This window comes from Oncorhynchus nerka, linkage group LG3 (genome assembly GCF_034236695.1).
Source record: "Oncorhynchus nerka isolate Pitt River linkage group LG3, Oner_Uvic_2.0, whole genome shotgun sequence".
Classification (NCBI taxonomy): domain Eukaryota; kingdom Metazoa; phylum Chordata; class Actinopteri; order Salmoniformes; family Salmonidae; genus Oncorhynchus; species Oncorhynchus nerka.
Window position 1 is genome coordinate 16,173,655 of NC_088398.1, and position 21,351 is coordinate 16,195,005.

The 21,351-nt window shown below is 43.9% G+C and overlaps 1 protein-coding gene across 1 annotated transcript in view; it reads right to left on the reverse strand.

The window, feature by feature from the left end:
• Positions 1–5,770: 5,770 nt before the first annotated feature.
• The window catches only part of LOC115114066 (dynein axonemal heavy chain 5-like), a gene marked incomplete at its 5' end in the record, with an annotated part of 70,343 nt that continues 54,762 nt past the window's right edge, over positions 5,771–21,351 (reverse strand). Inside the window, 22 exon segments of the mRNA XM_065008896.1 lie at positions 5,771–6,667; positions 6,912–7,143; positions 7,313–7,465; positions 7,560–7,772; positions 8,134–8,349; positions 8,610–8,813; positions 8,949–9,154; positions 9,463–9,682; positions 10,110–10,355; positions 10,551–10,700; positions 11,043–11,164; positions 11,293–11,483; positions 11,768–11,882; positions 12,774–13,017; positions 14,614–14,796; positions 16,613–16,768; positions 16,970–17,286; positions 17,529–17,664; positions 17,756–17,893; positions 18,049–18,228; positions 19,124–19,327; positions 19,710–19,886. Coding sequence (XP_064864968.1) covers positions 6,516–6,667; positions 6,912–7,143; positions 7,313–7,465; positions 7,560–7,772; positions 8,134–8,349; positions 8,610–8,813; positions 8,949–9,154; positions 9,463–9,682; positions 10,110–10,355; positions 10,551–10,700; positions 11,043–11,164; positions 11,293–11,483; positions 11,768–11,882; positions 12,774–13,017; positions 14,614–14,796; positions 16,613–16,768; positions 16,970–17,286; positions 17,529–17,664; positions 17,756–17,893; positions 18,049–18,228; positions 19,124–19,327; positions 19,710–19,886 — 4,155 coding nt within the window.

Genomic DNA, 21,351 nt, shown 5'->3' on the forward strand with positions numbered 1-21,351 from the left:
GCAAAGGAGCAAAATAAATAAATAAATTAAATACAGTTGGGAAAGAGGTAGTTGTTTGGGCTAAATTATAGGTGGGCTATGTACAGGTGCAGTAATCTGTAAGATGCTCTGACAGTTGGTGCTTAAAGCTAGTGAGGGAGATAAGTGTTTCCAATTTAAGAGATTTTTGTAGTTCGTTCCAGTCATTGGCAGCAGAGAACTGGAAGGAGAGGCGGCCAAAGAAAGAATTGGTTTTGGGGTGACTAGAGAGATATACCTGCTGGAGCGTGTGCTACAGGTGGGAGATGCTATGGTGACCAGCGAGCTGAGATAAGGGGGACTTTACCTAGCAGGGTCTTGTAGATGACATGGAGCCAGTGGGTTTGGCGACGAGTATGAAGCGAGGGCCAGCCAACGAGAGCGTACAGGTCGCAATGGTGGGTAGTATATGGGGATTTGGTGACAAAACGGATTGCACTGTGATAGACTGCATCCAATTTGTTGAGTAGGGTATTGGAGGCTATTTTGTAAATGACATCGCCAAAGTCGAGGATTGGTAGGATGGTCAATTTTACAAGGGTATGTTTGGCAGCATGAGTGAAGGATGCTTTGTTGCGAAATAGGAAGCCAATTCTAGATTTAACTTTGGATTGGAGATGTTTGATATGGGTCTGGAAGGAGAGTTTACAGTCTAACCAGACACCTAAGTATTTGCTCTTCACAATATGGTTTCAAAGCAATGTTCTGATAGCCCTAGGGGCTCATTATCAGTGGTGTAAAGTACTAAAGTAAAAATACATTAAAGTACTACTTAATTTACTTTACTATTTTATTTTTGATTCCTTTTACTGCAGTACACAAAGCTACTCGTTACATTTGGAATGTTTAGCAGGACAGGAAAATAGTCAAATTCACGCACTTATTAACCGAACATCCCTGGTCATCCCTACTGCCTCTGATCTGGCAGACTCACTAAACACACATGCTTTGTTTGTAAAGGATGTCTGAGTGTTGGAGTGTGCCACGGGCTTTCCGGAAATAAAATAAAAACAAGAAAATGGTGCCATCTGATTTACTTAATATAAGGAATTTGAAATTATTTATACTTTTACGTTTGATACTTAAGTATATTTTAAACCAGTATTTTAAGACTTTCACCGAAGTAGAATTTTACTGTGTGACTTTTACTTGAGTCATTTTCTATTAAGTATTATCTTTACTTTTACTCAAGTATGACAGTTGGGTACATTTTCCACCACTGCCCATTATACTGTATAGCACTATCACTTTTCTCTATTCCACTGCAGTTGTAAATGACTTAAACTAAAAATATGCCGCAAAAAAATGTAACCTCCAGCCTACTCTTAGTAGGCAACCTTTGGGAAGTGTTTAGACTGGTTATAAGTATCCTTCAACCACACAGCTGCATACATCGTGTATAAAAGACATAACATGTAGAGAAGACATCTGATGAGTCTGTAGAGTGTAGATAGAAGAGAAAACGCTCTGAGCTATCCCTCCTAGATCCAGGGACTCCTTCTGCTACTAGTACTAAATCTGATCAGCACCATGGCTTCAACAAAGTTAAACAGTACTGAATGCTCTCTCCAAACCTCACCTTCTGAACAGGACAACTTTTCAAGAGGAGCAAGCCATGCGGGATCTGTCTGCCTGTTTTTCCCAGCACATCGCTTCAGGGAAAACATATACCTTTCTGATTTTTAGTCGTTCTTTTTCTCTTCTCTCTGGTGACACTTAAAGAGTGCTTCTACACTTTGTTACATTTTCAGATATGTGGTCTTTTGCATAGCTGCATTGCAGCATTCATTGTTTTGCACTCAGTTCTGCTCCAACATACTGTGATTTTTTTATTTTATTTTATTTGATTTATTTCACCTTTATTTAACCAGGTAGGCTAGTTGAGAACAAGTTCTCATTTGCAACTGCGACCTGGCCAAGATAAAGCATAGCAGTGTGAACAGACAACACAGAGTTACACATGGAGTAAACAATTAACAAGTCAATAACACAGTAGAAAAAAAAATACTATTATCAGGGGGTGTTGAATGGAACATTTTAGTATTATGGGTACCATCCTTTGGAGCGCTCAGATGACTCTGGCCCTCATGGCAATAGAACGATATGTGTTTATTTGCCACAGCATCCACTACCTGAGCATAATGACTTCCAGGCATATGTGGCTTGCCTTGAGCTTGTCTGGGTACTGAGTGCCATTGCTGGTAATTATCACTTGGTCCAGCTCAACATGGGACACACATGGTGCATTTAATAGAGCCACTGCAGGGCTGCTATGTGAGTCTAGAATTGTGAGAGCATTTGTGAGCTTTAGTCCTGTGCAAGAAGTACTGTTCCATGGCTCTCCCGGCATCACCCCAACTCTTTCAATCTGAATTACTTGCCTCTGTTTTGGGCGTATGTACAATGAGGCACGCAGGGATGTTGTAGCCCTCCCCTACAAGACAACCACCGTGCTTGTAGAACTGTAACCTACCTCTGTATGTTTCTACTGTAGCTGGTGCCAATAATCTACTGTCTAACCCGTCTGCAACTACACAAGCACTCTGCCCCTTCACTTGTCTCAACACATTGTTTGTGTTACTCATGGTGCATCAACCTGTCGTCTACACCATCCGTAACCAAGAGGTGTGCACTGATACATCTGTGCTATAGAAGTCAGGTGGAAAGAGAGCATTCAGCAAGAGGAGGATGAGGGGGATTCAGGAGGTTGAGAGTCCAACAGAGAAAAGACCAGAGGGATGGGGTGAGGAAGGAGGGGAGCAAGAGACTGCAACCAGACCCCTCTGTCCTTCCTCCTCCGTTCTCTCTGGTTGATGTGTGACTCACTGATCTGACTGCAGGACATTTGGGAAGACATTTGGGAAGACAGCTAAACTAATTGGATCTTATTACAGTTGTGATTGTTCACGTGTGCTAGTTTTCACTGGATGTGTTTTGGGACACATTTAAAGGATACATTTATATGAGCCAGGAAAAACTGTAATCCATGTCTCGTATTTCTTTAAACAGCAACGACAAATTTCAGCTAACTTTAACCACCGCTAGATAAAAACCAATAGGAGTGATGAGGCAACTGTGTTTATCCTAGCTCATAGACTACTTTCAGAGTAAGAAACAATCTAACATGAAGTTAATGAATTAATCCTCTTAAACTGTGTTTCAACGTCTTACTATGTGCACTTCTAATAAGTTAACGTGTTTGAGGTGTGTTTTCAGTTTTCACATCAGTCATTAAAACTAATTTTCCAACCACTTGGTTAGGACATCTTCTTTGTGCATGACACAAGTAATTTTCCCAACAATTGTTTACAGACAGATTATATCACTTATAATTCACTTGATCACAATTCCAGTGGGTCAGAAGTTTACATACACTAAGTTGACTGTGCCTTTAATAAATCTTCTTATGGCTAGGGGCAGTATTTGGAAGTTCGGATGACTGACGTGCCCAAAGTAAACTGCCTGTTACTCAGGCCCAGAAGCTAGTGTCACGTTCTGACCTTAGTTCTTTTGTTATGTCTTTGTTTTAGTATGGTCAGGACATGAGTTGGGTGGGTTATCTATGTTCGTTTTTCTATGTTGTGTTTTGTGTTTGGCCTGGTATGGTTCTCAATCAAGAGGCAGGTGTCGTTAGTTGTCTCTGATTGAGAATCATACTTAGGTAGCCTTTTTCCACCTGTGTTTCGTGGGTGTTTATTTTCTGTTCTGTGTTTGTATTTCACCATTCAGGACTGTTTTCGTTTCGTTCTCGTGTTTGTTGTTTTTGTTTGAGTATTCGTTTTCATTAAAAGAGAATATGAATACTTACCACGCTGCACCTTGGTCCTTCTCTCTTTCTCCCAACGATGAACGTTTCAGCTAGGATATGCATATAACTGGTAATATTGGATAGACAACACTCTGAAGTTTCTAAAACTGTTAAAATAATGTCTGTGAGTATAACATAACTGATATGGCAGGCAAAAACCAGAAGAGAATCCATCCAGATTTTTTTTTTAGGTCATCACCCATTCAAAAACTTGTCTATGGAATATTCAAAGGAAAACCTCCCAGATTACAGTTCCTATGGCTTCCACTAGATGTCAACAGTCTTTAGAAAGGGTTTCAGGCTTGTTTTTTGAAAAATTAGCTAGAATTTGTAGTTTTTCAAGGTGGCTCTCATTTGGACTGTAGTCTTGTGGCTCGAGTGGATGAGGGCGCCCACTTCGTTATTTATCTCCGGTATTGAACATACTATTCGCCGTCTTAAATTTTATAGTTTATTTACATATTAGGGTACCTGAGGATTGATTAAAAACATTGTTTGACTTGTTTGGACTTGCTTTGTCTGCATGTTGAACGACTGGAACGGGTGGATTACTGAATCAAACGCGCCAACTAAACGACTATTTGTTGTGTAGCTGGGACCCTTGGGATTGCAAACAGAGGAAGATCGTCAAAGGTATCTTATTTATTTTATCGCTATTTCTGACTTGTGATGCCTCTGCTGGTTTGGAAAATGTTAATGATTTTGTATGCGGGGCGCTGTCCTCAGATTATCGCATGGTATGCTTTCACCGTAAAGCCTTTTTGAACTCTGACAAAGCGTCTGGATTAACAAGAAGTTCAGCTTTTAAATTATGCATGACACTTGTATTTTCATGAATGTTTAATACTACAATTTTTGTATTTTGAATTTCGCTCTCTGCAATTTCACCAGATGTTGGTGAGGTGGGTCACTAGCACTCCACCTAGCCCAAAGAGGTTTGCTTTAGAAGCTTCTGATTGACTCAAACGATGTCAATTAGCCTATCGGAGGTGTACATGTGGATGCATTTCAAGGCCTACCTTCAAACTCAGTGCCTCTTTGCTTGAAATCATGGGAAATCAGCCAAGACCTCAGAAAAACAATTGTAGACCTCCTGAAGTCTGGTTCATCCTTGGGAGCAATTTCCAAACGCCTGAAGGTACCACGTTCATCTGTACAAACAATAGTAGGCAAGTATAACCACCATGGGACCACGCAGCCATCATTCCGCTCAGGAAGGAGACGCGTTCTGTCTCCTAGAGATGAACGTACTTCGGTGCCAAAAGTGCAAATCAATCCCAGAACAACAGCAAAGGAACTTGTGAAGTTGCTGGAGGAAACAGGTACAAAAGTATCTATATCCACAGTAAAACGAGTCCTATATCGACATAGGACCGCTCAGCAATTAAGAAGCCACTGCTCCAAAACAACCATAAAAAAAGCCAGACAATGGTTTGCAACTGCAATGCTACCAGCTCAAATATCGTACTTTTTGGAGAAATGTCTTCTGGTCTGATGAAACAAAAATATAACTATTTGGCCATAATGACCATCGTTACGTTTGGAGGAAAAAGGGGGAGGCTTGCAAGTCGAAGCCCACCTGTGAAGCACGGGAGGGGGGGCAGCATCATGTTGTGGGGGTGCTTTGCTGCAGGAGGGACTGGTGCACTTCACAAAATAGATAGCATCATGAGGTGGTGAAAATTACGTGGATATATAGAAGCAACATCTCAATACATCTTTCAGGAAGTTAAAGCTTGGTCGCAAATGGGTCTTCCAAATGGACAATGACCCCAAGCATACTTCCAAAGTTGTGGCAAAATGGCTTAAGGACAACAAAGTCAAGGTATTGAAGTGGCCATCACAAAGCCCTGACCTCAATCCTATAGAAAATTTGTGGTCAGAACTGAAAAAGCGTGTGCGAGCAAGGAAGCCTACAAACCTGACTCAGTTACACCAGCTCTGTCAGGAGGAATGGGCCAAAATTCACCCAATTTATTGTGGGAAGCTTGTAGAAGGCTACCCGAAATGTTTGACCCAAGTTAAACAATTTAAAGGCAATGCTACCAAATACTAATTGAGTGTATGTAGACTTCTGACCCACTGGGAATGTGATGAAAGAAATAAAAGCTTAAATAAATAATTCTCTACTATTCTCTACTATTATTTCACATTCTTAAAGTGGGGATCCTAACGGACCTAAGACAGGGAATTTTTACGAGGATTAAATGTCAGGAATTGTGAAAAACTGAGTTTAAATGCATTTGGCTAAGGTGTATGTAAACTTCCGACTTCAACTGTTTATTAGTGTAGTAACAACCATATTATGGTGAGTACAAAAAGAAGTAGTAAAGTAAAATAAGTAAAATAAATAAGTAAACACACACCCAAAATAGTTCAGATATGAAATAATTGGGGGTATAGATAGTGTGTGCAACTTCATTTTTCTATTATTCCTGCAACCCAGTGATAGGTGAAACTTTATTACGGAAGCTTACCACTATAATCTAAATGAAGACACTGCCCCCCTTTAATCCTTAAAGGGAACATCCATTTTGAGAGTGGTTACATTTTTCTCCAGTCACATCCTTCAGCTGTTTAACAAAACAGTGGTAGGGTGTCAACTTTGTGGTAGTTTGAAAGATTGCCCCTTTAACCACTGAAGCACAACTCTTCAAGATTTAGGCATATAATAGAATATAGAAATGGGTTATTTGACTTCACACAGCAGTGCCACACCACGAAGTATCCAGTACTCAGGCGGTGCAGCAGTCCTCAGTTCCACAGCAGCAATGTAATTCAGGTCCATCCTTACAGGCTTCTTATATATGGGACAGGAGTATAACCGGGCATCCTTGACACCTGAAATGACCACAGCAACGATAAACATCCATTACTTATACACGATGATCACATGAGTTTCTTTTTCACTGCATGTTGTCCATTCAGTTGGTCTGACATACCGTAACCATTGAACCTAAAAGTTAGATAATTTCTACTGACATATTCAACATATAATGTATAGATGAAAACAACAAGCAGCTGAATGAGATACTGTTCAATGAGTCTCCAGGAAGTTACAGTAACTAGTGACTACAACACTCACCATTATTTTCAGCATACATCCTGACTACAGGCATCATCTCAAACAACACTTTGGGTTTAGAGTCGATGAGTTTGCAGTTCCTCCTGTCCCAGCCCGCCCCCTCCAGATAGAGGCCGTACACATACACCCCCTCAGAGGGTGGCTGAGTGATGTCATCCTTCATCCACTTGGTCACCTCGTTGCACAGCACCATACGATCTAGGGCCCAGCCCTTGTTTGCACGAGTGATCTCCTACACACACAAAAACAGAGTACATAGACTGGCTTTGTCTTTGTAGCTTCATGATCAACTATGACTGTGTAGTGTCTGCAAACTCTAAATATAACCTCAGTGGCCTAGCCAAGTCAGTAAGTATGTTCAATTGTGATTGCATTAGAATGTGTGAATGTGCCGTCTGTACCTGTCTCATGGCGGTCAGGAAGCCCTGTGGGTTAAAGAACCCTGTCATCCAGAAACAGTTAGGCCGTCCTTCAAAGATCCACGCCTGGAACTGACGGTTTCTATCCAGCAACTCAGTAAACCAGAACCCTAGAGTGCTGGAGGCCCATGACGCCTAGAACACAGGAATACAGAAGTAGAAAATAGAACACGGAATAGATAAGTAGAAAACTGAATAAATGTGTACTCAGAGGCAGTAATAAACGTACCTTCTTCCAACGTGAGGGGATGCGTGCGTCATACATGCAGTCCAGCGCGTCCCGTAGGTTCTCACTCATGATGATGGTGCCGTCGATGGCCAGTTTGAGGTCGGTCAGCGTGTTCCTGAGCAGCACGATGACCCTCTGCATGCGGTCTATCTCCTGACGCAGGAAGATGTTCATGGGCTGGAGCAGACCCATCTTCTGTAGCCTCTCTCTCACCTGGATATATTGAAAACATGCTCTTGTGAAATTACGCGTTAAATAAATGTTGATTTGATTCTTAACATATTGGAATGCAAATGCATAACACAGTTCTAAACATTAAAAAGTACACCTCTATTCCAGTAAAAACATTACCTTCAAAGTGGATTTCACTGCACCATGGGGCATATTTCAGAAATACATTTTATTGCATGGGTTATTGTTAGATGACTTGCCGTCACCCTGTGAGAGTTTTTTAACGATCTACCTTGCTGCAGCAAGGTATTATGGGAAATAATATTTTTAATAGCCAGCACTGTATTAATCGTGGGTGATTATTTCCAGTAGGGTTAGCTAACTCCAGACCAGTGCTACTCACTTCAAACGGTACGTAGTCTGGAGGTAGTTTCTCCAGCATGTCGTCAGCCAGCCTGGCCACAATGGCCTCCCTGGTCTCCCCTCCTCCACTGGAGCTGTCCTTAGGCTGAATGGACAGGATGGTGTCCAGGACGTCTTTGGCCAGCTTGCTCTGATACGTTATGTCAGCATTGGGGTGCAGGCCAAACACCTCTGGTGTGTCGTAAGCTGGTAGGCCCTGCAGGGGAAAATACATAAATTAGGATTAGAGTCTGCATGTCTGTGCATTACCAAACTACAGTAAAACATGTAATGCATTGTGGATACCTGCTTATAATGCATTATGAACAAGTTATTCATAGGAAGTGTTATCAAATGCCTCAATGCCAAACAATGTATACAGCACACATCTTCATGCAGTCTGACTACATTAATTCAATCTTATGTTACACAGCACTGTAAACTGCAGGAGAGACTGAGTGTGAAAAATGGACTGACCTGAATGTATGTCAGATATTGGTCCACGTTGGAACACTTGGGAATGCTGTAGCCTTTGTAGAAATAGAAATCAGGTCCAAACATGTTTTCACTGAACCAGACCTTGGCGAAGGTGTTGAGCAGACGCTTGTCATAGTCGTCTGTCACCCTACCGCCATACTGGATCTCCCCGATCATGTAGCGCACTGTATTCCAGGATACACCCTGGGGAGACGTCAGACTACCATCAACACAGGAACAGACACATCTTACATAGGAAGACAGGTAGCAGTACTAACAGTAGAAGTAAAGATAGAGCTTTACTTAGTTACAGCAGGAGCTTCTCGTCTCTGCACCTACCTTCTTGATGTCCATGTCGTCCAGGTGGTTCTGAACAAACTGCACGGTGGCGTTGAAGTCAGCCTGGTTGAACTCGTAGGGGATGTTCCAGCCCAGGGGGCCGTATTTACGCCTCTCCTGGACCGTAGAGTGGAGGAACACCACCCCATAGAGCATGGGCCTCCACTGGACCATGTTACTGACATCCAGCAGGTCCTGGTTAATGCCTGGAGCAACAAACAAGAAGCTAGGGTTAGGATTAGGATTGTGGTTCAGGCTAAGGTTGAACCGGGATATGGATGTGAATCTAGGGTTAGGGTTGAACTGGGATGTGGACATGATGCTAGGGTTAGGATTAAGGTTGTGATTGAGGCTAAGGTTGAACCAGAATTTGGACATGAAGCTAGATTAAGGGTTAAGGGTTGTTGTTTAGGGTTAACCAGAAGAAATGGGGGTGTATATGTGTATTTGTTTGTGTAGGTACGTACACATGCACGGATACCTGTATGTATGTGTGAACCGTGGTGTGACCCACCTCCATAAGTCCTCTTCAGCCCTGCCTTCAGTCCCTGTGGAGGCTCATTAGTGAACTTGATGGACATCTGCAGCAGTGTGATGGGGAAGTGTTTTTGGACCTCTGTAGTAATCCACAGGCGGAAGGTCTCATGGACGGCGTCTGTCTCTGTCACAGTATCCATTAGCTCATCCATGAAGTCCAGGCCCAGGTGGCAGTTCTGGAGCAAGGCCCAGCCACCCTGTGTGTGCATTTTGAAAAAAATGGGGGAGAAAAAAAAGACATAGTTAATTGTCCATATTGGGAGAGTGATTCATTACTAATGTCATTATGTAATTAAATTAATAATGTGAGGGAGATGCATGTGGTGTTAGTCCATTTCATTTTTAATACAGTCTAATACGGTCTAAATCAATCACATCCATTTTCATTAACACCATGGTTCAATTTCAATTCATATTCCATCCCTATCGCTATTTGAATTCCCAATTTGATTACAAATGAGATGGCATAGACCACAATTCATGGCAGAATGCCGATACCTAATAAATGAGTTTCGCTCACCAGACTTCTTCACTAAGCGCAATAGCCTGGGGACAAGGGATAATTATAACTTGACTGTTAGGAGTCCAGTGAGTGTGTACTGTGATGCTGTGTTCAGGACTCACGTTGGCCATGGTCTGCTGGAGCAGCTTGCGTGCGTGGACTTCCTGTCCCTGGCCCATGGAGACATAGCGCGTCTCTATCTTCAGCCTCTTCCCCAGGACGATGATGGAGTCGGTGGGGTCTGAGCCCATGGACAGGAAGCAGATGAGCGGGGTTCGGGGGTCTGACTCCTCCCACGTCTTCTCTAGGTCCAGGATCACTCCCTCTGCATACTTCTCTCCCATCGAGTCCATGATGTACTTACGGGCCTGGAGGATAACAGGTCAAGGTGTATTTAAAAAGTCACCTGCTATTGGATTCAAGAAATATGCAGTAGAAATACACTCTAAAACTCAGTCCTAAGCTTTGATGAAAATACCAAAAAGCGTAGACATTTCATAAAGTATTATGTCTTGGATTGATTGATTAATTACTTAATCATTCAATGAGAGTTACCGGTGTACCTGTGCGATGGTCCTGTCTGGACACCAGGAGCGTATGAGCAGCAGGCGGTGGAAACAGTCCAGGCTCTGGTCATAGGCATTAGGGATCACCTCCTCCTCAGGGGTCTCCTTATCAAACCATGCCTTCCACTGCTTCTCATTACAACAGATCTGGACACACACACAGCTCAGTACAATGACTAGTTCAATGACATATGTGACAGAGCTCAGAGGAGTAAACGGAGCACTGTAATCATAGAGGAGCACTACAATGAATAGGGGGGTTTACCGGGGTGAGGGGGCCTTGGAACAGACTAATTGAGGGGGCCATGAAACAGACTAATTGAGGGGGCCATGAAACAGACTAATTGAGGGGGCCATGAAACAGACTAATTGAGGGGGCCATGAAACAGACTAATTGAGGGGGCCATGAAACAGACTTATTGAGGGAGGGTATTAGAGAGTGTGACACATTAAGTAGCAGCGTAAGGAAGCACCGCGTGGGGAACACACCTGATCAAGGATATCAGAGAACTGCCACAGTTTACTGAGCTCCACCAGATTGAGCCAAGTCATGTCTAAGATCCACTTGGCAGGCTTATGGGGGCAAGCCTTCAGATCCAGAGAGGCACCTCCTGCATAGGACAGACAGAGGATGTTCAATGGTCTGTGAGCAATGAACAACATTTTGCTATTCAACATTTCAGTAACTGTGGACATTCAGATTGGTGGAATTAATTGGAGGACGGAGTTTGTTCCACACCTTTAATGAGGGTGAGGAACTCGGCGTGTTTCACGCGGTTACTCTGCATGTCGATCTTCAGCGTCAGCAGGAGGGTAAACAGGAATTTGTGCTCCTCATACAGACCCCTGGCTGCATACTTGTGCACCTCAAAGGTCATATGCTCAATTATGTTCGCTATTCGCTTGCTGGTAATTGGACTTTTGGTTGATCTGTTCAGAAGGCATAGTGTGGTGGTTATTATGTTAATATTAAAACTGTTTCTATGGTTTCAGATATTATACTTCAAGAATCAGGCAACTCCTACAACTACACAAACAACTATGCAAAAGCACAAATCTCCCAGTGTCAATTCAAAAATCGTTGATTACATATTCATTCAATTCAATGGTCACATAAAATGACTGAACCACATCTGAGGACCAACAATTTGAATGAAATACATAAATACAAATATATGTTATTCAGTATGAGACAAAGTGTATTACTACTGTACCTGGCCAGAGAGAGGTCAAAGATTCCCAAGAACTGTCGTAGTGACGTTTGGTACATGACGTTAACCATGGACATCTCAGTGATGAGGAAGTACAGGATGCTGCCTCTGGTGGCCACTGTAACAGCACAATAACACACAGGCTGACAGTGAGTGACAGACAACGCTCATTCTATATTATCATACATCCATTTCTGCTCAAACAAACTTGCCACTGGAAAAGTGTGAGGAACAGATTGCTCCTGAAGAACAGTCAACACAAGGTGGTTAGTGCCTATTGCTGTCCACCAGAGCACTGTGATTGGTTGGTCAGCCAATCAATAAAGAGCCCAAAATGTTTTGACCCATACTCTAAAACAAACCGGTACAGTACACCCCCCCGAACTCACCAAGTCTGTACTGAGAATAACTCTACCCCAACCACAGTACAACCAACTCACCAGGTCTGTACTGAGAATAACTCTACCCTAACTAACCACAGTACAACCAACTCACCAGGTCTGTACTGAGAATAACTCTACCCTAACCACAGTACAATCAACTCACCAGGTCTGTACTGAGAATAACTCTACCCTAACCACAGTACAATCAACTCACCAGGTCTGTACTGAGAATAACTCTACCCTAACCACAGTACAACCAACTCACCAGGTCTGTACTGAGAATAACTCTACCCTAACCACAGTACAACCAACTCACCAGGTCTGTACTGAGAATAACTCTACCCTAACTAACCACAGTACAACCAACTCACCAGGTCTGTACTGAGAATAACTCTACCCTAACCACAGTACAACCAACTCACCAGGTCTGTACTGAGAATAACTCTACCCTAACCACAGTACAACCAACTCACCAGGTCTGTACTGAGAATAACTCTACCCTAACCACAGTACAACCAACTCACCAGGTCTGTACTGAGAATAACTCTACCCTAACCACAGTACAACCAACTCACCAGGTCTGTACTGAGAATAACTCTACCCTAACCACAGTACAACCAACTCACCAGGTCTGTACTCCTCTCTAGCGGTGTTGATCTGGATCTCGGTCTCAGCTGAGATCTGTAGTTTCTGTGTGACGTCCTCGGCGGTGCGCTTGGTGTTGCCCAGAACGATGATGAGGGTCTCGTCGTCCACCAGGGAACCCTGCGTAGAGGTCAGACGATACAGCAGGTTGTCCTCCAGCTCTTTCATCTTCCTCTTGTTGGCCGTTACATCTTCCAGCAGGTCTGTGCGCTCCTTCTCCAACTCCTAGATATAACAGGGATAGATAAGAGCACTGTTCAGACACATACACTAATGTTCTTGTTGGCCGTCACATCCTCCAGCAGGTCCGTATACTCCTTCTCCAACAGGCAGAAACACCGGTCAGACACAGCTCAGAACAGGAGAGTTCCCACCTGGACAAAAGGAACACCTATGTGAGAATGCTATTCATTGACTACAGCTCAGCGTTCAACACCATAGTGCCCTCAATGCTCATCAATAAGCTAAGGACCCTGGGACTAAACACCTCCCTCTGCAACTGGATTCTGGACTTCCTGATGGGCCGCCCCCAGGTGGTAAGGGTAGATAACAACACATCCGTCACACTGATCCTCAACACAGGGGCCCCCCAAGGGTGCGTGCTCAGTCCCCTCCTGTACTCCCTATTCACTCATGACTGCACGGCCAGGCAAGACTCCAACACCATCATTAAATTTGCCGATGACACAACAGTGGTAGGCCTGATCACCGACAACGACAAGACATCCTATAGGGAGGAGGTCAGAGACCTGGCCGTGTGGTGCCAGGACAACAACCTCTCTCTCAACGTGATCAAGACAAAGGAGATGATTGTGGACTACGGGAAAAAGAGGACCGAGCACGTCCCCATTCTCATCGATGGGGCTGTAGTGGAGCAGGTTGAGAGCTTCAAGTTCCTTGGTGTCCACATCACCAACAAACTAACATGGTCCAAGCACACCAAGACAGTCGTGAAGAGTGCACGACAAAACCTATTCCCTCTCAGGAGACTGAAAAGATTTGGCATGGGCCCTCAGATCCTACAGGTTCTACAGCTGCACCATTGAGAGCATCTTGACTGGTTGCATCACTGCCTGGTATGGAAACTGCTCGGCCTCCGACTGCAAGGCACTACCGAAGAGCCAAGTCTAGTTTCAAGAGGCTTCTAAACAGCTTCTACCCCCAAGCCATATGACTCCTGAACATCTAGTCAAATGGCTACCCATATTTGCATTGCCCCCCCCTCCCCTCTTTACACCACTGCTACTCTCTGTTGTCATCTATGCTTAGTCACTTTAATAACTCTACCTACATGTACATAATACCTCAACTAACTGGTGCCCCCGCACATTGACTCTGTATCGGTACCCCCTGTATATAGTCTCGCTATTGTTATTTTACTGCTGCTCTTTAATTACTTGTTACTTTTATCCCTTATTCTTATGCGTATTATTTTTAAACTGCATTGTTGGTTAGGGGCTCGTAAGTAAGCATTTCACTGTAAGGTGAAACACCTGTTGTATTCGGCGCATGTGACTAATAACATTTCATTTGATTTCAGACCAACAGAAAGAGATAAACAGGCACACCATTCAGACAGACACTGATTTTGGGTGTCATTTTTCAGGTCTTTTAACATTTCTCTGCATACAGACCTGGCTGGGTTCATGCTCTCTGTGTTCATTTGATTCAGTACATTTCAAAATGGGTGGTCACAGTCATTATGTACAATTCTAATAAATGCTCACGATTAAACAACTACAACAAAATGACCTTTTGTTGATACATTCAAATATTTTTATCCATGATTTCATAAGCATATGATTGGACGTGGTTTCTGACTTGTTTCTCAGTGAGGATGACCCGTCCCAGCAGCTGGTCCTCCAGACCCCTCATGGTGACAGTGAAGTCTATGATGGAGGTGCGGGCGCTGATCTCTGGGGTGTACGCAGGGTTGGGGAGCTTAGTGGTCACATAAAGACGGAACCCCCTCATCACATCCACCTCTTTGTCTCCCACTTTCACCTGGTGCAGGAAGAAAGACAGTCATGAAGAGAGAAAGACAGTCATGAAGAGAGAAAGACAGTCATGAAGAGAGAAAGACAGTCATGAAGAGAGAAAGACAGCCATGAAGGGAGAAAGACAGCCATGAAGGTAGAAAGACAGCCATGAAGGGAGAAAGACAGCCATGAAGGGAGAAAGACAGCCATGAAGAGAGAAAGACAGTTATGAAGAGAGAAAGACAGTCATGAAGGGAGAAAGACAGCCATGAAGGGAGAAAGACAGCCATGAAGGGAGAAAGACAGCCATGAAGGGAGAAAGACAGTCATGAAGGGAGAAAGACAGTTATGAAGGGAGAAAGACAGTTATGAAGGGAGAAAGACAGTTATGAAGGGAGAAAGACAGTCATGAAGGGAGAAAGACACTCATGAAGAGAGAAAGACCGTTATGAAGAGAGAAAGACAGCCATGAAGGGAGAAAGACAGTCATGAAGAGAGAAAGACCGTTATGAAGAGAGAAAGACCGTTATGAAGAGAGAAAGATAGCCATGAAGGGAGAAAGACAGTTATGAAGAGAGAAAGACAGTCATGAAGGGAGGAAGACAGTCACGAAGGGAGAAAGACAGTCACGAAGGGAGAAAGACAGTCATGAAGAGAGAAAGATGGTTATGAAGGGAGAAAGACAGTCATGAAGAGAGAAAGGCAGTTATGAAGAGACAAAGACAGCCATGAAGGGAGAAAGACAGTTATGAAGAGAGAAAGAGTCATGAAGGGAGAAAGACAGTTATGAAGAGAGAAAGACAGTCACGAAGGGAGAAAGGCAGTCACGAAGAGAGAAAGACAGTCACGGAGAAAGACAGTCATGAAGGGAGAAAGACATTTATGAAGGGAGAAAGACAGTCATGGAGAGAGAAAGACAGTTATGAAAAGAGAAAGACAGCCATGAAGGGAGAAAGACAGTTATGAAGAGAGAAAGACAGTCATGAAGGGAGAAAGACAGTCATGAAGGGAGAAAGACAGTCATGAAGGGAGAAAGACAGTCATGAAGGGAGAAAGACGGTTATGAAGGGAGAAAGAAAGTTATGAAGGGAGAAAGACAGTCATGAAGGGAGAAAGACAGTTATGAAGGGGGAAAGACAGTTATGAAGAGAGAAAGACAATGTGGTTCCACTGGTTACATCAGAATTCATTCCCAAACCACTCCATTGTGACAAAAGCTGTTGTCCAGATTAAGCAGACCAAAGCCATGTTCAGTTGCCAAACGTTCTTGAATGTTGCAGATAGAAATTCCATGAATAAAGTTGATGTGATTCTTTATTCTACATGTCAGAGAGGCATGTTTGATCTTTGTAGCCTATTTCTATCTGAACATTCCAAAATGTTCAATACTGCTGAACGGGATAATGACATATTTTCCTGACGTCGTTTGCAACCAGAAAAACGTACCAAGCAATTGTTTGCCAGCAGTGACTGTTATAAGGGTAAATAAAACTACATAGACACATGAATGTCGAGAGCTTGGGACTAAAAGGTTCTATCTGTAAAAAGATGATTCTGAGTTAATTGGCTTTAAAGTTCTGAACCCACATTGGTTTGAATTGTGTCAGCGATTTTTATATTGTATTCTTTTGAACTTAACAACATGAATTGTGGTATTTAGAGTACTATATAGCTAGAGAACATTGAACCGAACAAGGTTATGTCAATAACAACATTGACACATTTTGCTCTCAATGTATTATACTAGAGAGAATAGCCCCAGAGATAATAACCCCATAACGATAATGTGTTTCATTTGATAATGTGATGATTGATAATGTGGTTAGGATAATAGTACATACTTTATAAGTGGAGCCCGTCTTGATGAAGTTTTTCTCCAGTACGTTGTCCAGTGCAGGGTCCAGCTCCTCCCCTACATCCTCAATCAGTAGGGGGCGCCCCAGAGACAGGCTGTCCTCCAGGTGGTTCCTGAAGTACTTGTGGTTCAGGGAGGTGATCTGGGAACCACAGAAACGTCTCATTACTGACACAGTATTACACAGAGTTTATTTACCAAGAAGGAAGATCTGACAGATCCAAAGGTTAGTTAGGCCTAAGGCTAGTGTAACCGCTGTTCGGAAACATACTAAATCTATCGGCTGGACAATGGGAGGGCATAGTTATGAGAGAGAATACTGTGAAAATGAATGCAGCCCAACCTGCAGCTCATTCATGGATTCTTTATTTTTTATCCAGATCTTGCCCTGGGTCTGGGGGTCTATGAGGAGAGGGAAGCGTGAGGCCTTGGTGATGATGATCCCGTTCTGGATGGATAGGTCATCGTTGGGCAGGCCCTGAAGGTTCCACTCGCTGACCGTGGGTGCGTCGATCAGCATCTCGGTCAGGTTGAGGTTGTTCCCGAACGGGATGTGTCTGGTCTTCATCTCCCTCTGCCAGTCGGTCAGGAGAAGGTTCCGGAACTCCTGGTTGAAGGGGCCGGAGTAGGACAGAAAGGCCGTGGCCAATAAGACGTCACCTGAACCAGGAAGTAAGCACACATAGGTTGGTTCATGCCTCCATTCTACTGTATAGCATAACTACAGATAAAATACTAATACACATTGAAAAATATGGTACAGACGCAAACGGAGCATCTCCCCCAAAATATACGATGTAGAGAATTGTAGACAATGGACAAAAGGTAATACGAAGCTTTAGGAAAGTTAGTCCTGTTATTACTGTAAAATAGGTGGAGAAAAAAGGTTTGAAGGAACCCACCTACAAGGCGCTTGGTCTGGGCGGCAAACTCTTTGCTCTGCTCTGTCCAGCGCTCCTTCTCTCCAGCCAGACCACTGATGAGGCTAGAGGCCGTCTGCATCTTGTGTCTGCAGCGTTCAGCATCCTCCAACAGAGTCTGAGAGAGAGAGGCAGAGAGAGAGAACATATATGTTTTTAACATATGTATTTATTTTTAATGTAAGGCAATGAGAAGAGGTGTTCAGTACCTGTTTCTCCATCATGGCCTTCTCATACTCTGCTTGGACCACATCCAGCTCTGCCTGCTTGTCATCCAGCTCTGCCTGGGCCGCCTGCAGGTCTATGTTGGCTATGGCCAGCCGGTTCTGCTGCACTGCCAGGTTAGCCTAAGAGGAAAGTACAGTATCAAATATTAACTGGACACTCAGGGACAACAAAATGTACTGGAAACAAGAAATCAATTAGTAAGTTTTTGGTACACATGTCAGAGGTTATCAGAGAGGCGGGTGGTGTTTCACAACACCACCGGGGTTAGGCCCACCTTTAATGGGAGCACCTCCTTGTTGATGGAAAAGAAGGAGGCCATGGCTTTGGTCCAGGAGGCCAGACCAGCCACGTTTCCACACACACGCTTGGCCGTCTCCAGGGTGTAGTCTGGCATGTCGAAGTAGGGCAGCAGTAGCTCCACCATCTCCTCATTGATACTGTCTTTGGGGAATTGCTGTTAGAGAGAGACAACAGAGCCAGAGATGTCAAAGCAAGCTGCCATTGCATCACCACTGAAGTTGATTTCCTGGTCATATGTACAGTTGGTCGGAAGTTTACATACACTTAGGTTGGAGTCATTAAAACTTGTTTTTCAACCACCCCACAAATGTCTTATTAACAAACTATAGTTTTTCTCAGGTCGGTTAGGACATCTACTTTGTGCATGACACAAGTAATTTTTCCAACAATTGTTAACAGACAGATTATTTCATTGTATCACAATTTCAGTGGGTCAGAAGCCTCCGGTGACGATCTAGGGTGTGACTAGGGTGGGTCATCTAGGTAATTATATATCTATGTTGGCTCATATTTAGGCAGCCATTTCCCCTTTTGTGCTTTGTGGGATCTTGACTATGGATAGTAGCCTGTTAGCACTATTATTAGCTTCACATTTAGTTTTTCTTCTGTTTTGTTTTGTGAGTTTATTATTTATTAAACATGTGGAATTCTACACATGCTGCGCCTTGGTCCAATCATTATAACGAACGTGACAACTTCTGATCCACTGGGAATGTGATGAAAGAAATCAAATCTGAAATAAATCATTCTCTCTACTATTAATCTGATATTTCACATTCTTAAAATAAAGTGGTGATCCTAACTGACCTAAGACAGGGAATCTTTACTTGGAATACATGTCAAGAATTGTGAAAAATGTATTTGGCTAAGGTGTATGTAAACTTCCGACTTCAACTGTACCTATAGTGTAGTGTCTATAGTGTAGTATGTTACTGTAGAAATGCACAGTGTAGTCTGGTTACAGGATGTAGATGTTGTACCTGCACACTGTAATACTTGATTTGTTTATCTAAGCAATTAAACTTAGATGCTGGCCATCTGTTTCCTACCTGCAGACTGCCCAGGAAGTTCCCAGCAGTCATGAGTTTGAGGGACTCCTGCCAGGAGGGCATGGTGCAGTTCTTCTCCGGGTCGATCTTCACCGTGTTCACCCTCCTCTGGAACAGCAGCAGAACACAGTCCATGATCCTCATGATGAGGTGGGGAGGCCGACCCAGGGTCCGCACCGTGGCAATGTCCGACGGCTTGATGGTCTGATGAATACATGAGGAAGGAATACAACTACATGAGTAACTGAGGGAGCGTTCATGAAATATTCTCACTTGATGTACAGAGAGAGAACTACCATGTTGAGGAGGGGAGGGGTGGGCAATCATTTCAGCTTGAGGGTCACGTCGTGATTTCAAAATTCAGCTGAGGGCAGTTATTGAAAACATACAGGTCCATTATATCTTGTACATACTTTCTATATTGTTTGACATTCAAGAGTGGCCTGGAGTGTTTTTTAACCCAAGATAATCATAAAACATGTTTTTACTCCAACCTCCCCTGGGCCACTATGAATGAGCTCGTACGTTGCCCACCCCTGATGTTGAGGGACAAGAACAACCCCCCAACCCCCACACCACAACCAACCTGTAATGCACCCTCAGCCTCCTCCAGGGCTGGCTTGGCAGCCTCCAGCTTCTCCTCAGCGAAGGCCTTGTCAGCAGAGATGCTGTCCACTATGGCCTGAGCCTTGTCCTTGACCTTCTGGACCTCCACCTTGACCTTCTCTGCTGCCTGGGCCTTCACTGTCACCACCTTCAACACCTGAGACACAACAAACCATCACAAGAGAGACAGGAAGTGAGGTGCATCTTTTGGTTTGCATAAAGCAACAGTTAATATGCAATATGAAGAGTGTTGGTCCCATGTTTAATGAGCTGAAATAAATATATATATTTTTTTATCCATACGCACAACAAACATATTTCCCAAAAATGTTGAGCACAAATTTGGTTACATCTATGTTAGTAAACATTTCTCCTTTGCCAAGCTAATCCATCCACCTGACAGGTGTAGCATACCAAGAAGCTGATGAAACAGAATGATCAAACAGGTGCACCTTGTGCTGGGGACAATGAAAGGCCACTTTAAAATGTGCAGTTTTGTCATACAACACAATGCCACCGATGTCTCAAGTTTTGAGGGAGTGTGCAATTGGCATGCTGACTGCAGGAATGTCCACCAGAGCTGTTGCCAGAGAATTGATTGTTCATTTCTCTACATAAGCTGCCTTTCAGAGAATTTGGCAGTACGTCCAACCGGCCTCACAATCTTAACCACTCCAGCCCAGGACCTCCACATCCAGATTCTTCACCTGCGGGATGTCTGAGGGGGTGGAAAGGGGGGCTGGGCCTGGCTCCCCAGTGGGTGGGCTGGGCTGCCAAGCGGATGGACCAATGCTCTCCAAATTGAATGATTTCCGCATATGAACTGTGACTTAGTAAAATCTTTGGCGCCCCTGAGTTGTGCCGTGGCGGAGATCTTTGTGGGCTATACTCGGCCTTGTCTCGGGATGGTAAGTTGGTGGTTGAAAATATCCCTCTAGTGATGTGGGGGCTGTGCTTTGGCAAAGTGGGTGGGGATATGTCCTTCCTGTTTGGCCCTGTCCGGGGGTATCACTGGATTGGGCCACAGTGTCTCCTGACCCCTCCTGTCTCAGCCTCCAGTATTTATGCTGCAGTAGTTTATGTGTCGGGGGGCTAGGGTCAGTTTGTTATATCTGGAGTACTTCTCCTGTCTTATCTGGTGTCCTGTGTGAATTTAAGTATGCTCTCTCTAATTCTCTATTTCTCTCTTTCTTTCTCTCTCTCTCAGATGTCCTGAGCCCTAGGACCATGCCTCAGGACTACCTGGCATGATGACTCCTTGCTGTCCCCAGTCCACCTGGCCGTGCTGCTGCTCCAGTTTCAACTGTTCTGCCTGCGGCTATGGAATCCTGACCTGTTCACCGGACGTGCTACCTGTCCCAGACCTATTATTTGACCATGCTGGTAATTTATGAACATTTGAACATCTTGGCCATGTTCTGTTATAATCTCCACCCGGCATAGCCAGAAGAGGACTCGCCACCCCTCATAGCCTGGTTCCTCTCTAGGTTTCTTCCTAGGTTTTGGCCTTTCTAGGGAGTTTTTCCTAGCCAACGTGCTTCAACACCTGCATTGCTTGCTGTTGGGGTTTTTAGGCTGGGTTTCTGTACAGCACTTTGAGATATCAGCTGCTGTACGAAGGG